Genomic DNA, 12,074 nt, shown 5'->3' with positions numbered 1-12,074 from the left:
GGGGAAAACATCAAATACCTGAGGAAATGTTCCCAGAAAAGGAAAAAGCAGCACCTCAGCAGCAGGCACCACTTCTGCCTGGAGGTGAGCAAGCCCTGGGAGCTGCAGCTGCAGAAGAGGCAGAGCCCAGGGGCCCAGGCAGGCCCTCCCCAGATGAGCATGTCTGACAGCAGCGAGGGAGAGGTCACCACTGCAGAGACCACCGAGGAAGTCTTCGAGGAAAGTGAAATTTAGGGAGCTGTCCCCTGGGACAGCACCTGCCAGCAGCAGGGCTCAGGAAAGGGAAGTGTTCATCTCTCAGCTGCAGCTGTGCAGAGCTCTGGGATGGAGCAGTTGATGTCCCAGGTGTTCCAGTTTCCTTGGGCTGAGAAAAATGTGATTTATCTGGAGGTTGCTAAGCTGTGTGCCTGGGGAGAGGAGGTCTTCTGGATGGAGAGTTTTTGCTTTGAGCTGCCATTTCTGTAGCATACACAAGGAAGCAGGACGAGCGCTGGAAATCAGCAGGCTCTGGAGACACATTTTGTCAGCTTCATCCATATGTGAGTGGCTTGAGACACGTCATGAGAAGTCAATTTTTTCTCTTTCATAGGAGTGGTTTTTAAACAGAGAGATGTGTGTGGAAGACTCCTTCCTTCACAGACTGAAATCATACCCCATCTCAAGAAAAACACCCCAATTTTAGAACAAACCAGACCAAACACACACACACACATATATATATGCATATATATTTATATATACATGTATATATATTTATATTTATGTATACATGCATATATATTTATACACACATACATACATATATATGTATGTGTATATATATATATATAAATAAATTAAAAAACCAAAAAACAAACTTGGGAAGTACCAAGCTTTTGCTTGCATTTTTGAGCATCTTCACTTAAAGTTTAGTGCTGGAAATGTCACTATGAGATGAAAACCCAAAATACTTCCATGGAATGTGCCCAAATGAAATGTTCTGATACCATTTTTGTTACATTTGACATTTTTTTTTTCTTTTTTTTTTGACACAAGCCACTGTGACTTCTGGTTTGCTCTACATGTGTCCTTAATGACAAAACAGTGGGGAGTGCTGCCTCCACCTTCCTCCCAGGGGACCCAAAATGGATAAAAACATGGAATTGTGACAGCACCAAGAGTATTGTGCAATCATTCTTCCTCCATTTAACAAGAGCCATGGTGAAGTTTTATTTCTCACATCCAAACTCATCCAGAGACCTATGAAATGCAATCAAGTTTGTAAATATTCTATGATTCCACTTCCATAACTTACCGATGCTTTTCTGATTATTTATCAGGCTACAAAGGTTTAGCCATGCAACCTGTGGCATTTATACTCTTTTATTGCAAAGAACAGATAAGTTCATTGACTAGCACGAGTCCAAGAACCTATTTCTGGCCCTTTAAAAAAGTATTTCTTTTACAGTTCTATCTGTGTTAACCTATTTAATCAATACTAAGTTGTATATTTCAGTGATATATTAATAAACTATAAATGTTTGATCTATTTAAAAATAATTTATCTGCAGTTTTAAAAGATTTTTTTTTACTAGAATGTGAATTTTGCTTATATAGAATTTTACTGCAATGGATTTCTTCAGCAGCCACTGGAAACAGCAGACACCACACATGCACACTTTGTGTCTTTCTCAATTTAAAACAGACTGATTTCTTCTAGAGCCATTTTTTAAGACATTAAAGAGATTTAGAATGTGTTTTACTTAGGTGTTAAAGACATTGAAATCTTAAGATCTTATGGCATCTCAGTGAAAGAGTTTACTTTTTAATTGCATTTAAAAGATTTTCATGTGGTCAAGAAACCAATTTTCTGTGTTTTGAACAGCAGTTCCTCTAGCTGCATTTTCTCCTCTCTATTATGTGCTTGGGCTTTTTGCCTCTTTCAGTTTATAAAAATCAACTCTTGTTATATAAGCAAGCCCTGTTGGCCTGAGGTCCAATCCAGACAAAAACAACCATCACATGGATTCCTTCAGAAAGTGCCTTTCTAAGTAGATAAGAGCAAGAATACAGCATTATTTATTTTACAGAATTATCACAAGCTCCTGATTTCTAAATATTTCTACAAGACAGCAACGAACTTCACAATTCACATATGTTAGTCAGAGTCAGGAATAGCTGAGTGCCCTCCTGGGAATCTGAAGGTCAGGAATCCTCCTGGGATTTTCTTTCCACCCTTTGTGGGGCTCCTGGAGGGACCCTGAAGCTGATAAAACCTGGGGAGTTGATAAAACCACCTGCAGCAGCCAGGGATGCTGCAAGGGCACAGGGTGGACACAGAACAGTGGGAAGGCATCACTGTCACTGCTAGAAATCAAGGGATGGAACTATTTTTAAGTTAAGAACAATTTATTGTTTAGATAAACATCAATCAGTGAGATTTTAGAGGAGTAAGCATTTGGTTGTAGCTTAAGAGTAGTTACAACATTTTTGTTATAATATAAAACTTTCGAGTAATATATTAGAAATATATTAGAAATATTAAAAATAGTATTATACTTCTAATATATTATAGTATATATTATTTCTAATATATTATATTTCTAATATATTTCTAATATATTCTAATACAAAAAGAAATAATATTAGAAATGCTATCATTAGTAATAGATATTGCTTTCTTCTAAAAGCAACTAATAGCTGCTACAGGGTTTATTTTACTTTTCTAACTTATCATTTTTACTCTTCTAACTTATCAATTTTACCTACTTCTGCTGCACTGTGGATACTTTTATCCAATGGGCTTCTAACTCACAGGCACACAAATGCTTCTGTTTTAACTTCTAAACTCTTCAGCTTATTCCATAAAACCACACCCCTGCATTATAAACTTTTCACTATCTTAATACAGTTTATTTCTTACTTAAGGCATATCCTTACAACTATATAAACATAATTTATGATTTTTCTGCTTTATATCTGTGTATTGTATTTTTACATCAGTCTCAGTGTCTTTTAAGGCTGCAGATCCAACTCTTCAGTGTCTGTGGAAGTTTCTGGTTTTTCCAGTTCCCACAGGAAGGACATGAAACAGGATCTTGTTCTGGCAAAACAAGAGTGGAGGAGACAGCCTGACCTAAACTGGTGTTTGTTTACAAGTGGTATTTTATGGAAATTATGTATATAATTTGCACACTGACTAATTATCAGGCAACAGAAAGTTTAACATTCCCCCAGGGGTTTATGCTGTGCAGACCTGGTAAAAGATCTTTTATCCATTGGTTTCTCAGCTTTACTCCCCAGATTTCCACTGCCTCTGGAGAAAGCCTGGTGGGAGATGAAGGCTTCCCACAGTCCTGGGAGTCTGGACTCTGCTGAGTCAATCCATTCAGTAAAACAATTATTAGTGTCTTACTGAATATTGGTTAATTAATCCTCAGGACATCAGAGGCAATCCACTCCCAAACCTGACTGCCACAGCTTTGGAGTCGTCTTTGCCAAGGATTTTGCTTTCTGTCAAAACTTGCATGACAAAAAAAAAAAGAGGAAAAAGATCACATTCCAAGCCCAGAATAGCCTGTGGGGGTCAGAAGAGCTTTGCCATGAGATGTGGTGTGATAACTGATTTGATATCTACAAGATTTATTCCATCTCAGTAATCTGTTTGAGACAGGCTATTAATCTCTGATATTTAACTACACCTAGAGCTCAACCCTCCAGACACAGTGGCTCTTCCTACAGCCAGAGATGTCAGCTGTATGCTAATTATTCATGTGTACTTGCATTCTTTGTTAAATATATTGCTTCTACACGTCACAGTCTGTGCCTCAAAGGCTCAAACAGTAAAGCACAAACATTCCATTCTGGAAAGCTCTGTGAGTTATGCCTTGGAATTGATAATACTGGTCCTTCCTTTCACTTCTTTTCATTTGATTCTGGAATTTTCTTCCCTTTTCCCCATCAGTCTGAGCTCCCATTAAGGAAAATTCTGTAAAATTCTCCATGATGTTATTTTGCTGACATCATCTTTCCCAACTCCCATAGCAACCACCCTTCTGGATTTTTAACTGGTTTTTTTCCACCTGCCATTTCAAATCTCACAAACTCTCTGCTGTGCTAAATGTCATCTCCTGTTTAGACATCTGCAGTCATTCCTGGAGCCACACACATCCACAGTGAGAAGCAGCTGCTTGTGAGCTTCAGCATTGCAATTAGCTCCAGGAAATTAAAGTTCATCTGCCACATGCCAGCCCTCCAAGGCTGTTTCCTTGTGCATCACATTGGCTCAGCAAAGAGGATGCAAAACACCACCCAGAAGAACTAAGGAAAGGAACAAAACCACCAAAAAGGCACTAGGAAGAATTCTTCAGCTTTTTCCTTTCTCCTTTGCCTTTCAGGGAAGGAAAGGGGTGGATTTATTGGATTTTATTTGAGAAAGGTATCACAGAAGATCAATTATCAATCAGTGACTGAACTGTCCATCTATTTATCTGTAAGGAGGCAAAAAATCTGTCAAGTGCTGTTTAATTCCAGCACTGACCCTGCTGGGGAAGAGTCCCTGAGCAGAGGATCAAACCACAATGTATTCCATGTAATTCATGCCCAAGCTTTCTTCTCCCACCCTTCCCTATGGAACTGGTGCTTATGGACTAATCTGCTGCTATAGGGATTAATCCAGAGGTTCACTTCTCACAGACTTGGGAGGTGAGACATGAACTGATTTCAGCAAGAGAGGAAAAGCACAAAGCAACAAAGGTCAGCAAGGCCAGCACTGACACTGCTGGGGAAGAGTCCCTGAGCAGAGGATCAAAGTGCAATCTAGGGCTGAATCACAATGAATTCCGTGTAATTAATGACAAAGATTCTTCTCCCACCCTCCCTATGGAACTGGTGCTTACTGGTCACTGTCATGCCAGCACACCTGGCTATCTGGACTAATCCAGAGTTTCACTTCCCACAGACTTGGGAGGTGAGAAATGAATTGGTTTCAGCAAGAGAGGAAAAGCACAAAGCAGCAAAGGTCAGGAAGGCCGTGAGCAGTGAGCACACATCTGCCTGTGGTGTCTGGCAGCAGCACAGCAGCCAGGCTGTTCACTCTGCACAGCTGCACACAACGTGCAGATGCTCTCCTGAGAATGTGAGCCACTGAAACAGCCCTGAGAGCTGTCAGCAGTGCTAGGAGGGTGTCTGGACTGAACCCCCACATTTCCACTTTCCACCACTGTGCCATCCAGTCTTCCTCCCTTTTACAAACTTGCAGAAAATGGAAAGGCAGTGGGAAGAGCCCCTGAAGCCTGAGAACAGAGCTGCAGAACTCAGATTAAAGACACCCAAGCAGCTGGCACAAAAAACCAGCCCCAGTCTCTCTGAGCAAAGAACCAGCGACAAATAACAAAGTCTCAAAACATTTGCTAAGTCTAAAAGATAAAAATTAAAAAAAAATCATTGCTCTGTAAATAAAAAGAGTGCAACTTCTGCTGTAGCTCTGGGAGACTTGAGTGTTTGGTTTTCTACTTGATAAAACAGGAAGTCAAAATCAAATGTGAGCTGAAGGTTTTCATCCTCTGCTTTCAGGGCCTTGTGAAAACAACAGTGCAAACAGCCTGCAGCACAGACCACTGAGGTTGGACTGTTTGTCCCTACAATAAATACTTCACCAGTGCATGTTTGTAATTTTTTTTCATTTGTATAAGAACTGAGACAGTAACTTCCCCAAGGAAGAAATATGACACAAGTATTTCTGTGGTTCCAGTCAAGCTAGAGGATCAGGACTGCTGAAACCTCCCTTGTCTGAAGGTTAGTTCAAAGTAAGCTGTGCAAATAGAATTCCCTGGGCCATCTGACCATCAATACAGAAATTTCCACTGTATTCCTTGAAACCACAAGACAGAAATGGTGGTAATACAGCAAACCAGGAAAGATTACAAGATCTGAGTTAAACCAACTGCTTTAACTTTACACATAGCTTTACTTTTACTTTACACATAGCTTTACTTCTAAGGGCCTCATGCAGAACACAGGTCACATTGATTTCTGAAGGTTTAAAAACCCTTTCAGCCCATCCACCTTGTAGAACCAGTTTAACTTTCTCAATTAACTCACAGCAGTAGCCAGGACTACTCCTATTTCAATGCCTATATGTGAATCCTTCCATGAATACTGCAAACATCATAAACATCTGTGACCTTCTGCAGGCTGTCTGTCTGTCCATCCCAAGCCCTGCAAGGCAGAGTTGTCTCTTTGTGTGCCCAGTGGCCAACACAGATGAAGACAGATCCAACAGATCATTGTCAGGGTCCCCAGGAGCACCACCAGGACTTACCTGCCTTAGGGCTGGCCCGTGGGTCCAGGAGCACGGCTTTAAATTCAGGCCTGAGACATCTGCAGGGGCAGTCATCTCCTGCTTCTCCTCTTGGATGGACCCCAGAAGTCAAAGCCTTGGTTACATTGTGGAATCCAAGCTGATTTTTTCATTACCATGGCAGCAGAAGCCTAGCACAGATATTCCTGTGCAGAATGGTGTTACACCTCGTGATCTCTGCATGTAAATATTGCAGCCTGCAATGCTGCCACTGCCAATACCTCCTCTGGCCCTTAACTGGGATGTTTTTCTGGGCACCAGCACTACACCAGCACAGCAAATGGTTTGCTCAGTATCTCCCCAGTCTGGGTTTCCAGGTTGTGTCAAAGTCCTCCACAAGGAAGTGCTTTTTGCTCAGGGTACTCACCAGCTGCTCTACATCATGCACCAGAATCTGAGAGATTTTTTTAAACAAATTTAGGCAACTTTGGACAAGGTGCAAAGGCACTGCTGTGAAAACCAAGCTTCCTCCTGGAACTTTTTCAATGTTTAACCTTCAGTGTCTTCTCCTTTCTGAGAAGAGTGTGCACACCTCTGCCACCACTACACCAGCACAGCAAACGGTTTGTTCAGTGTCTCCCCAGTTTGGGTTTCCAGGTCATGTCAAAGTCCTCCACAAGGAACTGCTTTTTGCTCAATGTCCCACAGCATGTGCAGGGTACTCACCAGCTGCTCTACACCATACACCAGAATCTGAAACAGCCTTCTGAAGGTTTTTTAACAGATTTAGGCAACTCTGGACAAGGTGCAAAGGCATTGCTGTGAAAATCAAGCTTTCACGTGGAACTTCTTCAATGTTTAACCTTCAGTGAATTCTCCTTTCTGCCACCTCCATGACTTCCCACCTCCATGCTCAAGCACAGAGTGCAGGGGGTTGCAGAAACCAGTTCTTACATGAGTTCAAAACTGGAAAAATGCCTAGAAAGCATCTCCACAGAGGTTTCTGAGATGTATGGATGTCACAACCTGCTGGAATGGGGCAGAACTGTGACCCCCAGCTGCTCTGAGCCCCCTTGCACAGGCAGGTGCTGGGTTAGGCAGGATTTTGGCAGGCCTGGTTTTGACTTTGTCAGAAAACCTGTCAGCATGCATATTAACTCAAGTATGGAAAGGAGAAAAATTATTAACAAGGTTTTACAGCAGTGTTCTCAACTGAGCTACCAGCTGCATGTGAAGCTTGAAAGTAAAGGACTGACTGGGTGGGGAAGAGCTCCAGATCACTTAAATCATAAAAACCACACCCATTCCATGGCAGCTGCTCCCAGGCTGCTCATGGTCAGCTTGCTTGCTTCAAGAACCATTTAACCACACGTGTCTCTTGAACTGATTTCCAGAAAAAAAAAATAAATTGAAAATAAAAACTGTAGGAACCAAACATGTCTGAATGTCACGTTAAGATCTGAAAAGGGTAAGCACAAGAAAACGACACCCCAGTGATGTGGCTGCAAATTCAAGCTGCATTAAGATAAAATAATAATAATAAATAAACATAATAGTAATTAATAAATATCATCAAGTCGATGTGGCACCCCACAGGGTCTTTGATCAAATTGCGCTCACAAGGTTTCTCTGTGGGAGAAGAAAAAGCAACTGGGTAAAGACAATTCCATGCTCAATGTGTCTCTGTACAGTTTATTTTACAGGAGATGAGATGAGCACTATGGTGTATATAAACTTGCAGAACAATATAGGAAAATACAGTTTAACCATATGAAATTGTTTTACAGTAAGACAGAAAAATTACATATAGGAAATGCCTTCAACACTGAAGGACAAGATCCACAGCTGACATCAAGTAGCTTCCACTGAACCCTGCCAGTTTATTCAAGCTGAAGATCTGCCCCTTAAATCTTTTCTTCATTCAACTTAAGTCCAGTAAGTGATTCCTTCATCTATCCTTAGGGAACAAAAGCCATCCTATAATTTCCACAATGATCCAAGATTTACTAGTAACCCAGACAGAGGCTGTGTGATAAATAAACTATTTAAGGGGTCTAGTCAGCCAAAATTTATGGGAAGTTATAAAATTTTGGTTAAGCATCTGTAAAAACAAGTCATTAGTACTGGCAAAAGACAACTTTCCTAGAAATTTAGAAGTATTTAGGAAAACTTACACAAAAAGGACCAAATAAGCAACTTAATTTTGGTAGAAAACTCTGGTTTAGTGTATGCCTGGTGTCTGTGAATCCCTGCTGCTACAGTATCTGCAGAATTCCCAGTGGAATTCTCACTGTCTTGTGTTGCAGAAAACAAGGGAAGCATCCAAGGAGGAGAAAGAATTTTTGTCCAACACAAATACCTGCTGTTTTCCCACTGGATAGAGGCTGCTGTCCCTAAAGAGTGTTTCTGACCTAAAAGAATATGGACATCCAAATTCCTTAGGCAATTCTGATAATCTCAGCCATTTCATCAAAAACCTCCAAAAGAAAAAGGGATTTCAGGTCAACCATTGCCAAATTCTGGGATTAACATGACTTTGATTATTTTGTTAGCAGATGTGAGATCCCTGAAATCACATTCAGCTTTTGAGTTCCAGGACTAGAACATTTCTTCTCTGCTGTAAAAAAAAATAAAGCTGTGGGCTTTTAAAATTATTATTAATTAATTTTATGTAATAAAGTGTAACAACTCTTTTATGCAAAATCATCACTGCATACTATTTTTATGCAGAATTCCCTGCTCATTCTACTGAGACCAAGCATGGGTCCAAAGATTAGTTTCAATGCAGTTGCTTTTAAATTCTAATTTTTTTTCTATTCCATTTTCAGCATTGAGAACTTAGGATGCCTGAGCTGGACAGCAAATTCTCAGAGCCAAAGGCAGCTCTCCTGGAGATGGGGCTGTCCTAAAAGGGTGCACAGTTCAGAGCAAGGAAGGGGCTGAGAATCCTGCACAGATCTGTGCACAGTGGCTGCTCCTGAGATTTGGCAATTTGTAGGGTAAATCTGTATTTTTCACATGCTTGTAGCAGATACTGTTTAAAGAGGCACTTCAAGGGGATTTACTAGCAGAATTTTAATAGGGTTGTGATACAAGCCATTACTCAGTTACTTGTTAAATCAGTAGCCCTAAAAGACTGCATAAATTCAAAATTACAGTCCTGTCCACTCACCGAACCCGGACAGAGCAGCTGGAAAGCTTTTGTTCTGAATATCCACTGAGTTTGTCTCTTATGACACACCTGAAATAGTTCAACTTAATGTAAGTTGAGGGAATTAAATTTGAATGTCTCAAATCTCTATGTGGGTTTTATCTGTGATTATTATGCGGTTAATCTAAGATTTTTTTTAAATTGGTCTATGAAAGATTTTATCCACGTATAATTCTTAGACTCAGATGCATCATTAGGCACAAAAGGTTTCTGCCTTGAGGAATGCATGGGATTAGAAATTTAAGTTGAATTGTGCTATGTGTTGGTCCCTTCAGGAAAAAAAAACATTCAGGAAGGAAAAAGAAACTGCAGCTAGCACAAGAAGAAGTTATTACACTTCCAAACCTGGTGGCTGATTAAAAAAATCCAAAATAAAACCCAAAATAACCTGTCCAAAAAAGCTCTTAAAACTCCCAGAAAACAGCCAAAAGCATGAAGTTTGGTTAGCACATGGAAATAACAGATATGTTCTATGAAATTTCAAAATTAAAGGTGTTGTACTTCACTGATGAAGGGCTACAGTAACAACAGAGAGGGGAAAAGAAAGAGCTGAAAGATGCACCACTCATATGAATAAAATCTATTTTAAGACAAAGCAGTGGGTGTTATTCTTACAACAGTGTTCTCAGGAAAAGACAAGGATTTGCTGCCAGGAAAGACTTCATTCCCACCGTGCCTCAGCAGGGCTGTGTGCTCCAGGCTCCTGCAGCACAGCAGGCTCAGCACACCTGACCTGGGGCAGCCAAAGCCAGAGCCCCTCTCCAGTCCCCAGGGCAGCACTGGCACCTGCTGGCCTTCCATGGTGTGAGCTGGACAGCTCTGAACCAGCCACAGACACATCCAGCCCTGATGTTCCAGTGGGACTGGGACAATGCTGGGCTCCTCACTCACCATCACTCAGTGCCCATCAGGGTCTGAGAGAGGCCACTGAGGTACCCATCCTCCTGCCCGGTGTGTCTGCTTTAATCTGAATTTACCTGTGGCTCTTGCCCACCTGGTTAAGATAGATGAGACCAGCAGGCTCCTCTGGATGCCTGTGGGTGCTCCCCATCCCTGGGAGAGGATGGCAGGAATGTCCACACAGCAGCAACTCCTCAGAGCCAATGCTTCAGCAACCTCTGCCCCAGCACTCTGCTACTTCAACACACACTGGGGAGCAAAAAGCCTGCAGGCTTTCCAGAGAGGTCTGTGGACTGAGAAGCTCATCAGTTTGAAAACTTTTTGACACTGCCTTTTGAAGATGTAACTGTCAGGGGGAGCAGGACTGCCCTCAGGACACTGCTGCCATCTCTGGGAGCAGACCCAGCAGGCTGCACTAGTGCACAGAGCACAGGAGATACTGTGGAGCAGTAAATCTGCTTTCAGGTCAGAAGGAAACATCCAATAACCACATCAAGAAGCCACATCTACTCATTGCAGGGGGACCTTCAAAGTGCTTGTCTGGATTTCTTAAGGTGCTTGGTAGTGAAGGACCCACCTGGGTAAGCAGTGCCCTTTCTGTCCCTGTGTGTGATGAAGAAATGGATGGGCAGAGCCACTTGGTCACTGAATTGTGGATTTGAGCTTTTACAGCTGCACCAGGAGGTGACCTGTGGGTCCAGACTCCAGAGGTGTGTTCTGCCTGCAGCCCCACACAAAACCACTACAGGAGCTGCACAGAGAGCAGCCACACGTTAATTATTTCTCATTTCTTATTATTTACTTTATCCATGTACTTGAGTATAAGTAAGGAAAAAAGAGGCTTGTGCATTTCTGTTTGTTAGCCTGATTTTCAAAGAGTCTTACCTCTTAGCTCCCTGCTGTATTCCAAGAAATCTCTGAGCTCTGAGCACTTCCAAAGAACAGGTGAAGAATTGCCCATTTCTATACAACAAGCCTAACTTGCAGCCAATATTAAATAATGACATTAAAAACAAGGACAATTCCAGGAAGTTCTAACAAAGCCTGAGAAACTACAACTGTTACAAGCATAAAGAAGTTTCCTGTGAATGCCCCACAGAAAATTTCTGTTGGGGAAAAGAAAAAAAAGCCTAACCCAAGAAAAAAAAAAAAGGCAAAAAAAAAAGCTGCATAAAGGGAAAAAGAAGCAGTGCACAAGGTTGCATGCTGCCTGTCAGGCACTCCAGAAGTGTGATTTCAGTGTTTATCTGTGCAATAAGGGGGAGCACAGCTGCCCCCCAGCAGCTCAGAAGTGACTGCACAGGGGGAAAGGGAGTCTAGAAACATAACAGGGATTTCTGCATGATTTTCACTGCTGTTACAGTATTTTAAAATTAAAAAAAAAATAAAAATTAAAGCTATCTTCTACAATTCCAGCGTCCAATAATGAAGTAATGTCCCTATAAGGGAGCAACCAAAGTCTTTCAAAAGATGTCCAACCCACAGAAGTGATGGACAAGTGTGAGTTGTAGAGATGACTGAACCTGGAGCAGGTTGGCAAACTGAGAATTAGGCCTTTTTGGGATATTGCTCCAAGAAAAACTGGAATCTTGCTGCTAATGGGTGAAGAGTGCATTTGGCCCATGTGGTAAAATACTCACTGCTCTCAGCTCATAACCTCCAGCAGGAATCAGGCAACAGCAC

At 41.6% G+C, this 12,074-nt stretch overlaps 1 protein-coding gene across 1 annotated transcript in view; it reads left to right on the top strand.

Moving 5' to 3' along the window:
* Nucleotides 1-234, top strand: part of GLP2R (glucagon like peptide 2 receptor) — a 21,156-nt gene extending 20,922 nt beyond the window's left edge. The window contains exon 14 of the mRNA XM_005430275.1: nucleotides 1-234. This exon is cut by the window's left edge and continues 10 nt beyond it. Within this exon, the coding sequence (XP_005430332.1) occupies nucleotides 1-234 (234 nt within the window).
* Nucleotides 235-12,074: the final 11,840 nt, after the last annotated feature.

This window comes from Geospiza fortis, unplaced genomic scaffold (assembly GCF_000277835.1).
Source record: "Geospiza fortis unplaced genomic scaffold, GeoFor_1.0 scaffold534, whole genome shotgun sequence".
Taxonomy (NCBI): domain Eukaryota; kingdom Metazoa; phylum Chordata; class Aves; order Passeriformes; family Thraupidae; genus Geospiza; species Geospiza fortis.
This window is presented reverse-complemented; position numbering and strand designations above follow the sequence as displayed.